The sequence below is a fragment of the Mchenga conophoros genome, linkage group LG20 (assembly GCF_057382185.1).
Source record: "Mchenga conophoros isolate Kocher_MC1m ecotype Shallow Benthic linkage group LG20, M_conophoros_male_GT1.1, whole genome shotgun sequence".
Lineage (NCBI taxonomy): Eukaryota > Metazoa > Chordata > Actinopteri > Cichliformes > Cichlidae > Mchenga > Mchenga conophoros.
The window spans coordinates 1,520,884-1,537,539 of NC_140545.1; the positions used below are offsets into that span (position 1 = coordinate 1,520,884).

At 40.3% G+C, this 16,656-nt stretch overlaps 2 protein-coding genes across 2 annotated transcripts; one reads left to right on the top strand and one right to left on the bottom strand.

The window, feature by feature from the left end:
- The first annotated feature begins 3,602 nt into the window (after positions 1-3,602).
- Positions 3,603-13,888, top strand: LOC146549993 (basement membrane-specific heparan sulfate proteoglycan core protein). Its single transcript, XM_085259243.1, has 19 exons — positions 3,603-3,813; positions 3,916-3,951; positions 4,682-4,732; positions 5,546-5,836; positions 5,924-6,190; positions 6,365-6,658; positions 7,689-7,970; positions 8,442-8,714; positions 8,860-9,129; positions 9,263-9,544; positions 10,017-10,289; positions 10,951-11,208; positions 11,287-11,404; positions 11,506-11,660; positions 11,752-11,853; positions 12,280-12,345; positions 12,518-12,577; positions 12,873-12,944; positions 13,085-13,888. Exons 1-19 carry the CDS (start codon positions 3,726-3,728, stop codon positions 13,147-13,149), a joined length of 3,303 nt encoding a protein of 1,100 aa, XP_085115369.1. The 5' UTR covers positions 3,603-3,725; the 3' UTR covers positions 13,150-13,888.
- On the bottom strand, positions 13,482-15,817 carry apobec2b (apolipoprotein B mRNA editing enzyme, catalytic polypeptide-like 2b). The gene is made up of 4 exons (XM_085259245.1): positions 15,484-15,817; positions 14,574-14,754; positions 14,137-14,480; positions 13,482-14,009 (listed from the first exon to the last, which is right to left on the bottom strand). Exons 1-3 carry the CDS (start codon positions 15,765-15,767, stop codon positions 14,139-14,141), a joined length of 807 nt encoding a protein of 268 aa, XP_085115371.1. The 5' UTR covers positions 15,768-15,817; the 3' UTR covers positions 13,482-14,009; positions 14,137-14,138.
- Positions 15,818-16,656: the final 839 nt, after the last annotated feature.

The following is a 16,656-nucleotide window of genomic DNA, read 5'->3' on the forward strand; positions in this document are numbered from 1 at the left end:
TAGTAATGAAACAATGAGCCCATCAAATAGCCTTTAAATCAATTGTCCAATTACTTTTGGTCCCTTTAAAAAGAGGGCGGTGCATGTTAAGGACCTGTACTCCTAAACACTTCATCCAATTTGAATGTGGATACGCTTGAATGAAAGCTGAGTCTGCATATTATGTCCATGTCCATTATGTATCAATAATTGGAATATGTTTAAGTATACAGGTAAAAAGTGTCCAAATATATATGGACCTACCTGTACGTATGTCAGGTTAACTGGTGGTTCGATGTTGGCTGCAGGCACATGTCTGTTTCTCTCTGTTAGCCCCTCAACTTCTGCCACCAAACACAAGATTGTCTTTGAAGCTAATGTTGTACAACATCTATTGTTTTCTAAAAAACAATAATGTTGAAATGAAATACTATCTGCCGAGCTATCTTATTCAACTGTACACTCTTTGAAGAGTTCCCCACCATTGCCTCTGTGAAAAAAACATTTAAGTTTGAAATGTTTTCTCGAAAATCCCCAGAAAGAAAAAAAGCACCACTTCATGATTCAGTTTTCAAACAGTTATTCGCGTTACTAGTATTAATATTTGTAATATTATTGACACTGCACCGGTGTTTCATCAGGAACAGTGAGTGACTGTACATTATCTTTTATTAATAATGAAACAGTTTAACTGAACGGGACCTGAATATGAAGGTAACAAAGAAAAGAAAAGAAGTATGCAGTCCAGATGCACAGCACAGCTTCCAGGATTGGCGAGACCTTAAGACAAACAAGGGAAATACCACGACTCTGCCCAACAGGAACAGTCCAGTTACTCATCGCTGTTTGCACGATGTTTGCGATGTTGGAAGTAGCAGTGTTGCCAACTCCTCAGTAAGGAAAATCGCTATTGGCCTAAAAGTCGCTAGAAGTCGCTAAATGATGTCATCGCCTAATTTGCATAATTGGTCATGCTAATGTAATTGTAACCTATGTTGTTGGAGAGAGAAATAACATCGTGGAAGAGACATAAACTCAGTAAAAAAAAACGTCTTTAAATGCATTTAGAGTTTATTTAGAACTACAAACTAAATTTCTTTTAGCAATTATTGTTTTTTTAATGTCACAATTCCAACCCTGCTCCTTTACCCGGGCTTGGACCAGCAAAAGTGACCCGAAACAGGCGCTCTGGGGGAGTTATTGTTTGTTTGTGTGTGTGTGTGTGTGTGTGTGTGTGTGTGTGTGTGTGTGTGTGTGTGGTTTTAAACTTTGTGGTCCACAAAACAACATAACAGTAAAAGAAGAACTGACTGCGTTACAGTCAGTGCGGGAGCCCTGCCCTGATAGCGGCCTGTGAGCGCTTTGGCACGGGCGAGGTGCCCACCGCAGCACCCGCTGCTTATTGAGAGTAAAGTCGTCATAAATAAGTCTCTAATAACGCCAGAAAAAGTCGCCAGATTTGTCGCTAGTCGCGTTTCAGAAAAAAAGTCGCTAAGGTGGCCTGAAAACTCGCTAAATATAGCGACAAAGTCGCTAAGTTGGCAACACTGGGAAGTAGTAAAGTTTGGGAAAAGAAAAACTACGGAAATCCCAGTTTAGAAGACAGGAAGGAGACTGTGCGCTCTGGAAGTGAAACCGACCCGTGAATGCATCATTGTGTGTGACAGTAACGTTAACGACAACGTAAGTTTTACATTATGTAACTTAAAAAAAAAAAAGATGTTTGCTGACGTATTAATGGTGTCAGAAGCGACACAACAGCACCGGTAACTTTTGATGTCAACTACACACTAACAACCGCTAAACTGCGGTTTTAAACAGAGCCGAGGTTGTTGTATGTGGTTCAAGCCACCGATAACAGTACCTGTAAGTGCCTGTTTATTATTGTTTGTTATTATTATTAGTAGTAATAGCATCAATACCAAAATAAAACTACTCCAAAACATATGATTCACTAAATACTACTTTAGACAAATCATGCAGTCCCCCCTAATAGAAACATATATACTCAGCAGCCACTTCACTGGCTACACCTGTTCAACTGCCCATCACATGGCTGCAACTCAGTCTGTATAATATCTGCTGCCATAATCCACTATCTTCAAAGCAGAAGTTCAAACTCAGCATCAGAAAGAAGCTCAATTAAGTATTTTTGAACATGGCATGGTTGTTGGTGTCAGACAGGCTGGTCTGGCTATTTCAGAAACTGCTGGTCTTCTGGGACTTTTCCACACAATCATAGGGTTTGATGGTATCGTCTGAAAAACAGAAAATATTGATGCTATAAGTCAGGGGAGAATCAACAGAATGCTTTGAGCTGATATCAGAGCAACACTAACTCAAAGAACCGCTGATTACAACCAAGGTGTGCAGAAGAGCTCTGAATGCACAACTTGATGCAGAAGCAGCAGAAGACCAGACTGGAAGTCACTCATGTAGGGTGATAAGAGAACAGTGAGGCTACACAAATGCAAACACCAAAACTGACGCTGGAAGAGTGCAAAAAATGGTGGCAGGTGTGATTTATCTCGATTTCTCGTCCACATTCAATTCAATCGAATTAAATTCTGTTCAGTTTTATTTATATAGTGCAACAGTGCATCTTATATCATCTGTATCATGAAGAACTGACGATGTTCTGCAAGCAAAAGAGCAGTCCAAGTACTTTGTACTAGCAAGGTGTAACTAATGAAGTGGCCACCGAGTATACATGGCCTGGTGAAATTTAATCATTATAATCAGGCTCTAATAAACTGGATAAATCAAAAGACTGATATATACAAATGTTTTTTTAAAGATAGGTTATGGTTGTTATTCCCAGGTTTGATATGAACCGAGGTTTATTTTAGTTTGACATGACATAACGGGATTTTCTGTGTTATACAGACACCTTGTGGTGAGTAGGGTGAGTGAAGTCCTCGCTTACACAGGAACTGAAATGTGATGCATCTCGGTGCAAAACACCCAGCCTTACAGGAAGTCACCAGAGAGAGAAAGATTCATTCGACACGTAATAATTAAAACTGATGTGCTCGTTAAGGCTGTTTTGAATATTACATATAATGTAGTTACATGTGTGCTCTAAAAGGTGTTTTCAGTCAAAATGAAACTGTTAAGAAATTTCCTTTCTTGTTTTTCGAGAGCAACTTTCAGCTGAAGACAAAAGGAAGTCACAGTTTGTGGTTAGACGCTAGTTTCATATAAGTTTATAAAAAAAGTATAATTTAAATAACCTGCAGTTTCCGTTCATCCCCTCAAATCACGCCTCAGCTACAGTTTCCAAATGGCCTGCACCATAGTAAAAGGATAACTTTGATTTTAGGAATGCATTTGTTGATGTTGGTAGTTTTTTAAAATGATTTCTTTTGTTTAGTTTTTTTCTGCACAATGAAATATCCCAGCTACGACATGCTGGCTAAGTCATAGACGACTTTAGGTCTAAAATCGTCAAATTGAGCACAATATCGAGCTTTGTCAACAGTTTAGCATCTTGCACATTCTTTCAATTCCCTAAACCCTCCTTTTATTTCACACAAATCAGCAGTTCAACTTTGTATCAACAACAAACATCTGAGTGTGGTTCACCAACACATTTCCTGTTGCCTTAACAAAAAAAGGCAGTTGTCAGAGAGCGACAGGAAAGCTGCTGTCCTGAGGTGAGTTCAGAAATGAAGCTGTCACATACGCCCATTTATACTGCAACTGCGCTCTATTTCCTTTACTGAATGTCACAGCGAAGCAGATAAATGAGTCAACTGAGACACCCAGTCTCTACATGTGCTACACGTGCAGCTCAATGGAAAATGTGGCTGTTCAAGGTCTTCAGTGTAATATGTAAGTTTTTAAGCGTTTATGTTCAATTCTGTAGTTTATAAAGAATATTTTCACTTACATGCAAATCTTAATGCAACTGAACATTGTTTGGTTCTTTGACAGATGCGGTTGCTGTTTGTGCTTCTGAGGATAACGATGGTAGGAAAAACTGTCTTTCATGCCGAGAGCAGATTTTCACACATTTGAGCAGATTGCACTGTTTTAGAAGTTGAAGATGATTTTTGGAAAAAGATTTTTTAAAACATTTTCATGTTGAGCAAAAACACCAGATTCAGTACAGAAGTTAACTGTTAAGATCATAAAGTGTCTCTTAAACCAACATTTATGCACTGAATGCCTACATGGCTGAGTCTGAGTCGAGCAAGAGCAATGTTTAGGAAGTAGAACTTGGGTAAATTTAACAAGAGGAACATGAAGTACTTTATTGTCATGAGTCTGAAAGTTCCTACAACTAGATACACACACTTATAAACTCATGTGTCCGTATTACCTCACGCCAGCCTAATCTCAATAGTCTCCTGTCATCATGCCGTAGGTTTCACTTGACAGTATTGAGAGTGGATGTATTGTGTAATTGTTTTGTATGTAGGACACAAAGGATGTTTTCCTCCTTTTTCTACATGAGAAGTGTTTTTAAGTCATTGTTTTGTCAAACTAAAAGTTCTTAAAAGTTGTGAAAAATGTATTCATTTCAATCATTCATGTCTACTAAAAAAAGAATTAGGCATCGCAGTTTGAGATTGGAGCTCTGATTTAACTGTTACCAGTGTTTTTATGAAGTCTCACCTTTACATTGTGGATATGACTCAAACCTTGTTTTTTTAAAATCTAAACTTTGCTCTCCACATCTTTTCTCTTCTTCATCCAGCAACCACCTACAGTTATAGAGAAAGTGAATCGACAGCACCTCCTCCTTTTGGTGAGATTATGACCTCAGTTTTTTTGATCATATGTACTCGTCAAACGCCACTTGCACTGTGCCGCTAACATGTCGGGCTCGTTTTTGGCTTCAGAGCTACCTTAACTGGCATGCCGAGCATCATGCACAGCCTGCACATTAGTGGGCAGCAGTACCTGCATGATGGATTTGTTTTATTTAACCACATCCGATAAGTGACGTATTTCACTGACATCTAGTCAGATCTGAATTCAGTGAACACTTCGTTGTGTTCAAGAATACAGCGCGAGTGTTTGAGCTTTGGCATGCCGTCCTGTTGAATAGATGGGTACAATTTATCAGTAAAGGAATGGGCAGGGCCAGCAACAACGGGCTACTTGAGTAAGCTTTTTAGGTGATGTCTGATTGATGCTGTAGAGTATCTAAAGACTTCCTACTGACCCATAAAACACCCCATTCAACGCAACAATTCTGAGGTTGTGTCATTACAGAAATCTAACCAATCAAAATGTTTTTTCCGGTCTTTAATTGTCAAGTTTTGGTAACTTTGGTTTCCTGTTCTTACCTGACACGATTAGCATCTGGTGTTTTTGTGCTCACATCTACTTCAGCTTTTACTGCGTTCTACATTCACAGATGCTCCTCTGTGTACTTCGTTTGTGATTATTCTTTTAGATTTACTGATATTTTTATATTACGTCTGTAGCCATCATTAGGGGGGTTTTGCTCAGATTCTGGATATACGAATGGAATCTAAACTCCCAGTTGTTTTTCTTTTAGGAGTGTAAACCCTCATTCATTCCCATTCTTTTACTTTTTTTAATCAATTTTCAGAGCCTCCGGTACCAGTTCTGGAGCGAACGTCCTCCTGGTCAGACGTCTTCTCTTCTGAGAAAGTAGTGCTAGAATGTAAAGCCACTAGCAGCTCGGAGCTGATCATCACATGGAAGAAAGATGGAAGCCCTCTAGGTTCTGGTCCAAATCTGTCTCCGTCCCCAGATAAGTCAGTGCTTACAATCACAGCGTCATCAACACAAGATTCTGGATATTACGCCTGTGTGGTTGAGGGCAAAAAGAAGCCCAGTCAAACTAAAAAAAGTGGACCTGTCAAAATTACAGTTTATGGTAAGGTTCGTTGCAATATTTGTGCTGTATTTATAGAGAGAGTGTAGACTGCTGAAGCATGCCCTTTTCTTTCTGTGTCCTGAGCAGCAAGCACACCCAAGCCCACACTTGCACGAGATTCAGACTTTGGCGAGATGTTCCCCGGCGAATCCATCACTTTGACCTGCAGTGTTGATGTGTCGTCTGGATGGGAGTACCTGTGGCACAATGATCAACACCAGATTTCAGGAGTTAATACTAAGTCGTATACCATAAATTCTGTAATGACGCAAAACAGTGGACAGTATTATTGCCAAGGCAAAAGAGATCAGTTTCTTACACATTTAAGTGAGAGCACAACTCTTAAAGTTATTGGTAAGTATCCACTGTGCCACCAGTACATAAACTACAGCATTCATGTTTATTTACATGAGGCTGTGTGTAACTTTGGATGCATGTATAGTACTTGGATGATGTACATAGCAATTTGGCTTTCTTACTGATACTCTTTTAACCTGCAGTTAAAAGTTCTCTTTTTTTGTGTTACAGACCCACCAACACCAGGTCTGCAGCTTCAAACTGCCTGGAAAGATGTGTTTGAAGGTGAGGCGGTGGAATTTCGCTGTCACTTTGTCAGCAGCACCCCTGGCTGGACGTTTACATGGCACAGAAACAAGCAGCAGCTCCAAAATAACCCAGTTGAGATCATTAATGGGGACGGATCATCATTAAAAATCAACCCGGTCCGTCAGACGCATAAAGGATCATATACCTGCAAAGCTCACCTTACATCTAGGGGAGTGAACTCTGGATTCAGCAGCGAGGTTATGATCCAAGTTAGCGGTGAGTTTTCTTGCATGTGCATGGCATTACTTTAACTTGCATTAACAGTTTAAGAAATAACAAAGTAATAAGAGTACGACAGGCTAACAGGGTGATTCTGTCACTGTGGACAGAGCCAAACAGTCTGTTTTGGCCCTCTGCGTTGCTTCATATATACCTCACAGACGAACATGAGATTCTTATCAGTTTTCTCAAACCTCACCACAACAGTAGGTGAACACAAGTAAAATTATTGTTGTAAATAAGCAGTTGGTATTGTGAATATGCAAAATGCTAATCTTGTGTATAAGCAGGTCATATTTTGCGTTGTCCATACTGTTATTAAAACCTCAAAACTTCTTTGTACTCCGTGAAACAGCATTTTGAGAGCATCTTCCTTCCGTTATTTTCTGCATCGTCTGTCGAAACAGGATGTTGTGGCGTAGCATAAAGCACAGAGGGATGCCTCAAAAGCCGTCAGGGTGTTAGAACATAGGTGGAGCTGTGAGGGAAAGAATAAGATCATTTGTGTAAAAGGACACATCCTGTTTTACACACTAAATAATAGAAATCATTGCTAGCTGCAACTGTAAAAGCATGCTATGTTAAATGGTTAATGCGTCTGCTTTCGTCAGAGATTCCAGTTCCAACTTCAACAGACACACTCAAGTGGGCACATGTGTTCCCCACCGAGAGTGTGAAGTTCAAGTGTGGGATGGGGCAGGGCGCCTGTGACTGGATGTATACATGTTAGAGAGATGGGACGCAGGTCCACGCTGATGGTACTGTGTCTTTAGATGTGAATGAGGCTCTGCTTCAGCTGGTCATATAGGAAAAAATGTGTAGTGGAAAAATCCAGAACAGGGCTGTCACCAGCCAAACCAGTTCTGAAGTTTCTCTCCCAGTGTGGTGAGTTTTAGAAATTTACACAACATCACAAACGCTTTTGTGATTTGAGATACTTTGGGGTATTATTATGGGGAGAATCAAAACAGAGAAAATCTAATGATTTGTAAAATGATTAACAAGTCTCTTATATTTTATTTTTTAGAAATTCCTGTTCCAACTCTGAAGCTAGTAACCAAATGGCCAGATGTGTTCCCCACTGAGAGTGTAAATATGATCTGTGAGATGCAGACGGACAGCGCTGACTGGACATACGCGTTTTACAGAGATGTCACTGAGGTCCAGCATTATAATTCAGATAAGGGCAGAAATCTTTCCATCACCTCTGCTTCAACCTCAGACGGGGGAAGCTACAGCTGCTCAGGAAAACTGAAGAGCAGGGACGTCTACAGCACCAAAGGTTCTCCACTAAATCTTCATGTCTATGGTGAGATTTGTTTTCTTCTTCTGATTTTTGACACGGTTCTTCATTGAAACTTGTCTTTTTCAGTTTTGCTGTGTTAGCTGTAATTTTAAAGTAAAGGTTTAAAATGTTGCAATTGTAAGGCTGTTGACTCTCCTGCTAACAGTTAGAGAATGACAGTGATAACTCATTTACAAATGTGCAAGGTATGTTTATATAAACTCTTCTTCAGAATATTTATTTGTAGTCTAGCAGGTTTGTTTCTGCTTCCATTTATAAAAACTGTTCTGAAGTTTCTCTCACTGTGTGGTGAGTTTTAGAAATTTACACAACATCACAAACGCTTTTGTGTATTTTTACAAAGGAACTTTTTCAAGTTCAGGTATAAAACATATCAAATATTATATTAAAATACAAGAGTGATTGTTTGAGACACATCACTAGCTACACATTAGCTCCCACATATGTTTGATTGTCATGTTCATATCCCCTCAGCTGAGAAACCCACTCTCACACTGACACGAGATCCAGAATACGATGTGATGTTTGCTGGAGAAGTGGTCACCTTCAGCTGTGCCATCAGTGTCCAGTCTGAATGGACCTACCTGTGGTACAAAGATGGCAGTAAGGTTACTGGATCATCAGACAAACTTATAGTTCAAATTAGGGGAACAGCAGATCAGGGATCGTATACATGCAAAGCAACAAGAGGTCAAAATCCAGCCTTCATCACTGATTCAAGTGCAGCTAAACAACTTAAAGTGCAAGGTAAGTTTCTATTGACTCTTCTTCAGAATATCTGTTTGTAGTCCAGCAGCTTTGTTCCTGCTTTCATTTCAGAACCTTTTTCATGAACACTTCAGTTGCTTCTGTCTAAAATTAAAAAGACACTACTTCTTCTTTGTCTGTTCAGAAAACAAGCCTAAGCCTACAATAACTCAACAGCCAGATGCTGAAAAGCTTTACGTTGGAGAAAACGTGTCCTTTGAATGCAAAGTTGAAAACTCAGATGGATGGAGCTATGACTGGTACAAAGATGAAGCATCAATTCCCAACAACAGCAACAGTTTAAAAATGGAAGGACTCGTTTTGTTAAACGGGGGAGTTTATAAGTGCAAGGCCAAAAGAGGCAAAACAGGATTCAACACAGAATTCAGTGACCAGCGGACCGTACAAATCTCTGGTGAGCTAAAGAAAGACTCTTTGAAATCATGTGATTTGAGATACTTTGGGGTATTATTATGGGGAGAATCAAAACAGAGAAAATCTAATGATTTGTAAAATGATTAACAAGTCTCTTATATTTTATTTTTTAGAAATTCCTGTTCCAACTCTGAAGCTAGTAACCAAATGGCCAGATGTGTTCCCCACTGAGAGTGTAAATATGATCTGTGAGATGCAGACGGACAGCGCTGACTGGACATACGCGTTTTACAGAGATGTCACTGAGGTCCAGCATTATAATTCAGATAAGGGCAGAAATCTTTCCATCACCTCTGCTTCAACCTCAGACGGGGGAAACTACAGCTGCTCAGGAAAACTGAAGAGCAGGGACGTCTACAGCACCAAAGGTTCTCCACTAAATCTTCATGTCTATGGTGAGATTTGTTTTCTTCTTCTGATTTTTGACACGGTTCTTCATTGAAACTTGTCTTTTTCAGTTTTGCTGTGTTAGCTGTAATTTTAAAGTAAAGGTTTAAAATGTTGCAATTGTAAGGCTGTTGACTCTCCTGCTAACAGTTAGAGAATGACAGTGATAACTCATTTACAAATGTGCAAGGTATGTTTATATAAACTCTTCTTCAGAATATTTATTTGTAGTCTAGCAGGTTTGTTTCTGCTTCCATTTATAAAAACTGTTCTGAAGTTTCTCTCCCAGTGTGGTGAGTTTTAGAAATTTACACAACATCACAAATGCTTTTGTGTATTTTTACAAAGGAATTTTTTCAAGTTCAGGTATAAAACATATCAAATATTATATTAAAATACAAGAGTAATTGTTTGAGGCACGTCACAATGTCCACATTAAATACTGCATAATTTTTGATTGTCATGTTCATATCCCCTCAGCTGAGAAACCCACTCTCACACTGACACGAGATCCAGAATACGATGTGATGTTTGCTGGAGAAGCGGTCACCTTCAGCTGTGCCATCAGTGTCCAGTCTGAATGGACGTACCTGTGGTACAAAGATGGCAGTAAGGTTACTGGATCATCAGACAAACTTATAGTTCAAATTAGGGGAACAGCAGATCAGGGATCGTATACATGCAAAGCAACAAGAGGTCAAAATCCAGCCTTCATCACTGATTCAAGTGCAGCTAAACAACTTAAAGTGCAAGGTAAGTTTCTATTGACTCTTCTTCAGAATATCTGTTTGTAGTCCAGCAGGTTTGTTCCTGCTTTCATTTCAGAACCTTTTTCATGAACACTTCAGTTGCTTCTGTCTAAAGATAAACACTCAGACACTACTTCTTTGTTTTGCTGTTTTAAAATGTTAAAAATGTTTAAAAGATTGCAAATGTAAGGCTGTTTACTCTCCTGCTAACAGTTAGACTGTGAGAGTGTTGACCCGTTTACATATGCAATGTTCACACCAGAGGGGGAAGGTTGGCTTGAAAATTAGAGAAGCCATAAAAACATAAACACCCATGTTAACCTCATTCAATGCAAAGGTGATAAAGTCTTCAGGAAGTCAGCGGTTAATTCACATGAAGTCCTATAAAGTTATTATTATATTTACACACTAAAAAGTACATTAAAAATGTTGTTGTGTTTACTGTAGCATCATAGGGATGGAGCAGCATCATTGTGTAACTCTGTAACTACCTCAAATAAAAAAGTTTTTTCATCATGGCAGAGAAGTGTTCTCGTTATGAAAATGGATATTTAAAGCAGTGCAGACTAGTTAATGGTCGTCTTACCTTTAGATCAGGTACGCCGTCTGACTTGTATTTCAGTGCTCTTGTACAACTCTTATTGTTGATTCTTATCAACCCTCAGATGCACCGACAGTCACACTGGAGCAGAATCCGGCACATAATTTGATGCACTCTGAGGACTCAGTGTCCTTTAACTGTCACGTTAATGTTTCCTCTGGATGGATGTATCTGTGGTACAAAGATGGCAGCAAGTTAGACTTATTTGGAAGCAAACACAACATCACTTCTGTGGCAACAAAAGACTCTGGTTCATATAACTGCAAAGTTAAAAGAGGAAAGGTCTTCGATTCAGACAACAAAATAAAGCTCGACGTTGAAGGTACGTTTTTTGATTTCCTCCTTTCATTCTTCTGGTTTTGAATGTTTGTTATTCACTTCTTGGTTGCGTTTATTACAGAGCGCCCAAAGGCTTCTATAGTCCTGCTAACTGGCTGGTCAGACGTCTTCTCCACTGATAGCTTGAGTCTAAAATGTGAAGTAAAGGAGAGCACGCACAACTGGATGCATTACACATGGTAATATAACAATGTTCATAATTATTAGTGCCCTGTGTAGATTCTGCTCTTTAGGAAAATTCAGCAGTAATGCAGATTTTCAATAAACTGAATTTTAATAGGTTCAAAGAGGGGGAACGAATCGATTCATTCAATGTGACACATACAGTAACTCCCAGCAATGACCCCGACCAGAGTACTTACACCTGCTGTGCACATGCTGATGAGAGACCCTTATACTCAAAATCCAGTGACTCCTTCAAGACCAAGAACCTTCGTAAGTACAACTGAGCTCTGCTAGTTATGAATCTTCTCTCAAAATAATATTCTGTCATTAATCTTGTGCTTTGTTTTGTTTTAATGTTTAGTGTTAAAGAGGCGGGTGCTTCTTTCCATCTCTGGCTGCATCGTCTTTGGTATCGCTGCGGTCTTGATAGGATGCGTGGCCCTGAGAGTCTTCCGCAAACCAAGTATGCTTTCTTATCTTTTTGACTGTGCAAATTCTAAAACTCTGTAAGAACCAACATCATAACTTTTAGAATGAATGAAAGTGGGCAAACTGAAGAGTGAAATAAAAAACCTTTAGAAAAACGATTTGCACCTAAATCTGCAGCTGCATTTGGTTGGACAGGTGCAGAAATTTTATCTATTCAGCCTGCACTTTTACCCTCGCACTGCTCTCAAAGTGTCTTTCTTGGGCATCTCTCCCACTCGACATTATTAAACAGACTACGTACCAGTAAGTTAGTGAATCATTTTGTAGCTAAAGATAAACTATTATCTTAAAGGGTTAATGGAATCCAAAATCAGCACAGTATTAAGGTGACACCCAACTTATATAAATGTCCAAATCAATACAAGTATCACAAAAACTTGAGCTGTTAATTTTCACACAGATGGTCGTGATGACAAAATGGAAGAGGTCAACCTGTTTCCGACAATGGCCGAGCTAAAGATAACTGGTAAGTTAGCACCATGTCAGTGACGTGGTTTTGGTCGCCCTTTCCAAGTATGCTGTAGATAGAGGCCGCCACAAAAAACAAAAAAAAAAGAAAGGCTGGGAAACTACCGACTTGCACATAAAAGTTTAGGTGTGACTTCCTGTATTTAACTTCTTTATTCCTCTTACTGCAGATGTGCCGTGTCCACTGGTTGAGTACATCACTGATGCCTCTCTGAATGCACCAGCTAAAGGTAAAAATAAATAAATCTCGTAATGAGTGAGCACATAAGTCCTTTTTCGAAGAAGTCGTTATCATGATTGATTCATCTGCTGCTTTTGTAACTATGTAATATGAGGAAACTGAGAATACATCACTTCCTTGGGAGAAACAAAATACTTCCTTTAAATGTCATATTTTGCAGTAAGTCTGAAACTGAAAAGTAAGAAAATCGCTGTAAGCAGAGAAGATTTGATTGACATACTTAAATAAGCGCTCAGCTGTCGTAAAAGATGCTGATTCTTTTCTTTCTTAATCCGTCTGAACAGAAGAAGAGGAGGAGAATGGCACAGTCTGCAGTGAAACAACACCCTTACCAATAACCAAGCAGGAGGACCAAGGTAATAAAGTTTAAATCACAAATGCACTTTGCTAATGCGCTTATTTTTTTAATCTGCGGTGATGATGATGATGATCCTGTGTCAGCGTTTCTAAAACATAAAACACAATTTCTCTGTTTTTCCACAAACCTGGTCTTTAGCTGCAACGACTGACAACCAGGAAACAACAGAAACCAACGGTGGGCTGAGTTCTTTTCTAAAATGAATGACGAAGTCTTTGCATCAACAACAGGCCTATCAATGAGTCAGCAGACGTACTTCAGCTCTGTGAGGCTTTAATGGTCAGTGCACACCAGAAAACAACATCTTTGTGCGATCTAGTGATGTGGCAGTCACAGGACATCTGAAACTCAGCTGAAGATCATTACAATTGATGTGAAAGGTTTTCGTTTTAGACGTACTCTGTCATGGCCCGACAGCTGGAAACTCTTCAGGGCGAGATAGTTTTAAAAAACCAGCTACTGAAAAAAATAAACATATGATAAAATATGCATGAACAGATATTTTATACACACATTTCCAAACAGCACAAAACTGTTGAGGATTTATGCATCGTTTAATTCACATTGTTTGAATGAATTTGGATTTTAAGGCACTGTTAAATAGAAAAAACATTATTTATGAGCTGAACATCATTTATAACCACTGTTCATTTTGAGTTGCTGTATATATTTTACATGTACGATGACGTGGAGGAGAATTTATTCGTTGTTCTTCAGTTAGATCTTCAGTTCTCCGAGCAAGCAGCAGATGTCAGCAGATGTAACACAGGCTGTGGTGTTGTCCAAACTTTATTTTTACCGTAACGATGAATGTCACTTTTGTTCTTTGCTTCTTGCTTCGTTTTCTAACCACTTGGATGTTGATTAGTTGATGTATTTATGTAAAAATTCAAGCATTTTAAGTTTCCACATGAATTGTGTTAATAAAAAGTATAAAATGTTGCCAAGAGTGCATAAACTAACAACATTCTGCACCGTGTGACTGCAAGAAGCACGCATTCAGCCAGTGGGAATTTCACAAGTAGTGCGATTTGTGGATCAGTCGGTGGGGAGGTCCGTGCATCTGTAGCAGTGACAAGAAAGAGGACAGAATCCACATGGAAAACCAAGTTACCATCTATAAATAAACCTGTGATGAACCAAAAACAGCATGGTGGCTCACTGCATGCACAACACACACACTGACTCACATCTACTTGAGGATATCTGCCAGTTTTTCCATATAGTAGTTGTAGTTCTCCTGACAATCCTCCCAGGGTGTAAAGCTCTGATCCTCCTTCTCCACGTACGTTTCCCACACATGCAGGAAGTCACACGGCTTCATCATTCGCAGTTTGCAGCCGGCTCTCACCAGGCCCTTAAGCCCTTCAACTATCTCTGGCTCCTCCCACTCGAAGAGACGGGAACAGAATATACAAAGACGCATCTTTTTGCGCTGCTGGAGGATGCTGGCCAACTTGGCTGCACAGGCCACACAGGGACTAGATGATACATACCATGTGACATCACACTCTAGAGAGGCATTAGGGAGCACCTACAGATGTGGGAGTCGAGGTTTGAGTCTAGTTTGTATTATGAAGTTAGAAATGAGAAAACTAGAGTTCACATTTGGGCACAATGGCATTACCTGTTCAAAGAAGGCCACCTCAGCGTGAGCGGTGGCATGTTCGTCTTCCATGTAACCTTTCAGAGGCTCTGCGCTGCCTCCTGCTGTATCCACTCTGAAACACAGGAGGGTTTTGTTCCTCCCTGATGAGTACTCCACATTCCTGAACTGAAACTTGAAGTAGAATGGGCTCATCTGTTCCCTGGTAGAGTAAAAGTGTGAGTTTTAACAAAGACGCCCTTTTGCCTTGTGAGTGAATCTAAAAGGAAGTGGTTTACTGGCAGAAACTGCTCTCATTATCAGGGTCAAAAGGTTTGTCCTCTGTCACCTCTCATTGTGGTTCATGACAGTGCAATGTGAGAAAAAGTCACAAATGACTTTCCAGGTGGGCAGACGTGCACTTGCTTGCCTAAGCATGGGTTGCTCATTTTGTGATGATCCAAACTAAAGTAATAAATAAAATGAAAAATAAAGAGCCAACGACTGGACGTTATGGCCTAAAGAACCTATACCAGCCAACTCCACCTGCCCGGACTTAATAATCTACTGTTCTACTGCACAAGGAGAGCCAGATGGATCACACAAAATAGATCTCATATAATGTTGATGGCGCTTTGCTTTGACAGCACATAGTCATAGGACAGATACGGGAAACAGATGCTAGGCAGGGGGATATATCTGGGGCCGGCTTCAGTGTTCACTTCGTGACTCATCCCTATTCTTACCACTACGCTAATAACAGCATGTGCAAGTCACCAGTTTCCTGTCTCATTGAAATCAAGTAAAGAACATGCACTTTAGAACAATATGACTTATACATAGAAAGGACTTCATCTATAAGATAAAACATGCTTGTGTTAAAGACTAAAACAGGTTAGTGGGACACACTGTTTTGAACTCCTTTATGGCATACGCAGTCAATTTTACCCACCCTGTGACGATCTCAAACGGAGGCAGTTCTATAGGCTGAAACTCCCCATTTTCATCACTGCTTTTTGCGTCTGCGCCTGCTGCCCCCTCACTTTCCCCATTCCTCTTCTCTTCATCTGTCTTTGGCTGCTCAGGGACCTTCTCTGGTTTCTTCTGGGGTTTTTCTGGCTTTTTTGCCGTATTCTCGTTCACCTTTTCCTTTTCTTTGTCCTTCTCACTATTCGTTTTGCTTTCCGCCTTCTTTTCTTTCTTCTTGACGCTGAACCGGCTGTTTCTGTCCGCCATGATTCTGTGCAAGTAGGTGACGGTGTCGGATGAAGAGCAGGGGTGAAAAGGAGAGAGAGAGACAGATGGGGAGGGGTGGAGGGTATAAGTGGAGTCATGACCCTAGTGCATTACAGAAATAGCACCTATTGTGTGCTAAGGTTGGAGTCAAAACATGTGCATATCTGACCAGGGTAGGGGGTAGGTGGCTCAGTTAACTAAGTCCCCTGCCTACAGTGGCCTGGCTATTAAAAGGCCAAATGACCAAACATGACTGACTGCCAGTGTGTGCGTGTGGTGAAAGGGACAAGACGAGCCTTAAATTTCTTCCATAATTTAGGCAATGTCCAAAAAATGAAAGACAAACCAAACAGCGTGCACAAATGTGCCGCCTCAAGCACGAGTGCTTTTCAATCCATCAGGCTTTCTAACTGTCAGCAGGCCAGCAACAGGCAGGTTATTAATAACACTGCTTGGCTGAGTGTGCGTGTCTGTGTGTACGGGGTAACCAGGGCTTTCAAGATACTAAACACCGCTTCTGTTTGTGCCAACTCCGATGTCCTGCAGCCCATTAGGCATTAGGAAGGCCAGCTAAAGGGCACCTCAAATAGGAGAGTATTTGGAGCAGAGCAGCACAAGCAAATGCAAACTCAGTGTGTAAAAGAGGGTTTGTCTCTGTGCTGTGAATAAGAGTGCGAGAGTGTGCAGTGGCCTAGTGTGCATGTGCCCGTGAACAATCAATCTATGAAATCACCCTGCATCAATATGGTGCTTTGCTGAGGCCATCGTGCAGGGGAGAGGGAAGAATTGGTTTTGTAAGGGTGTGAGCATTTTGTGTGTCTGTGTGCGGATGGAAAATGTCCTTCTGCACTGCAGATGTAATAACTTGAGGTATAAGGACCAGGGAGGG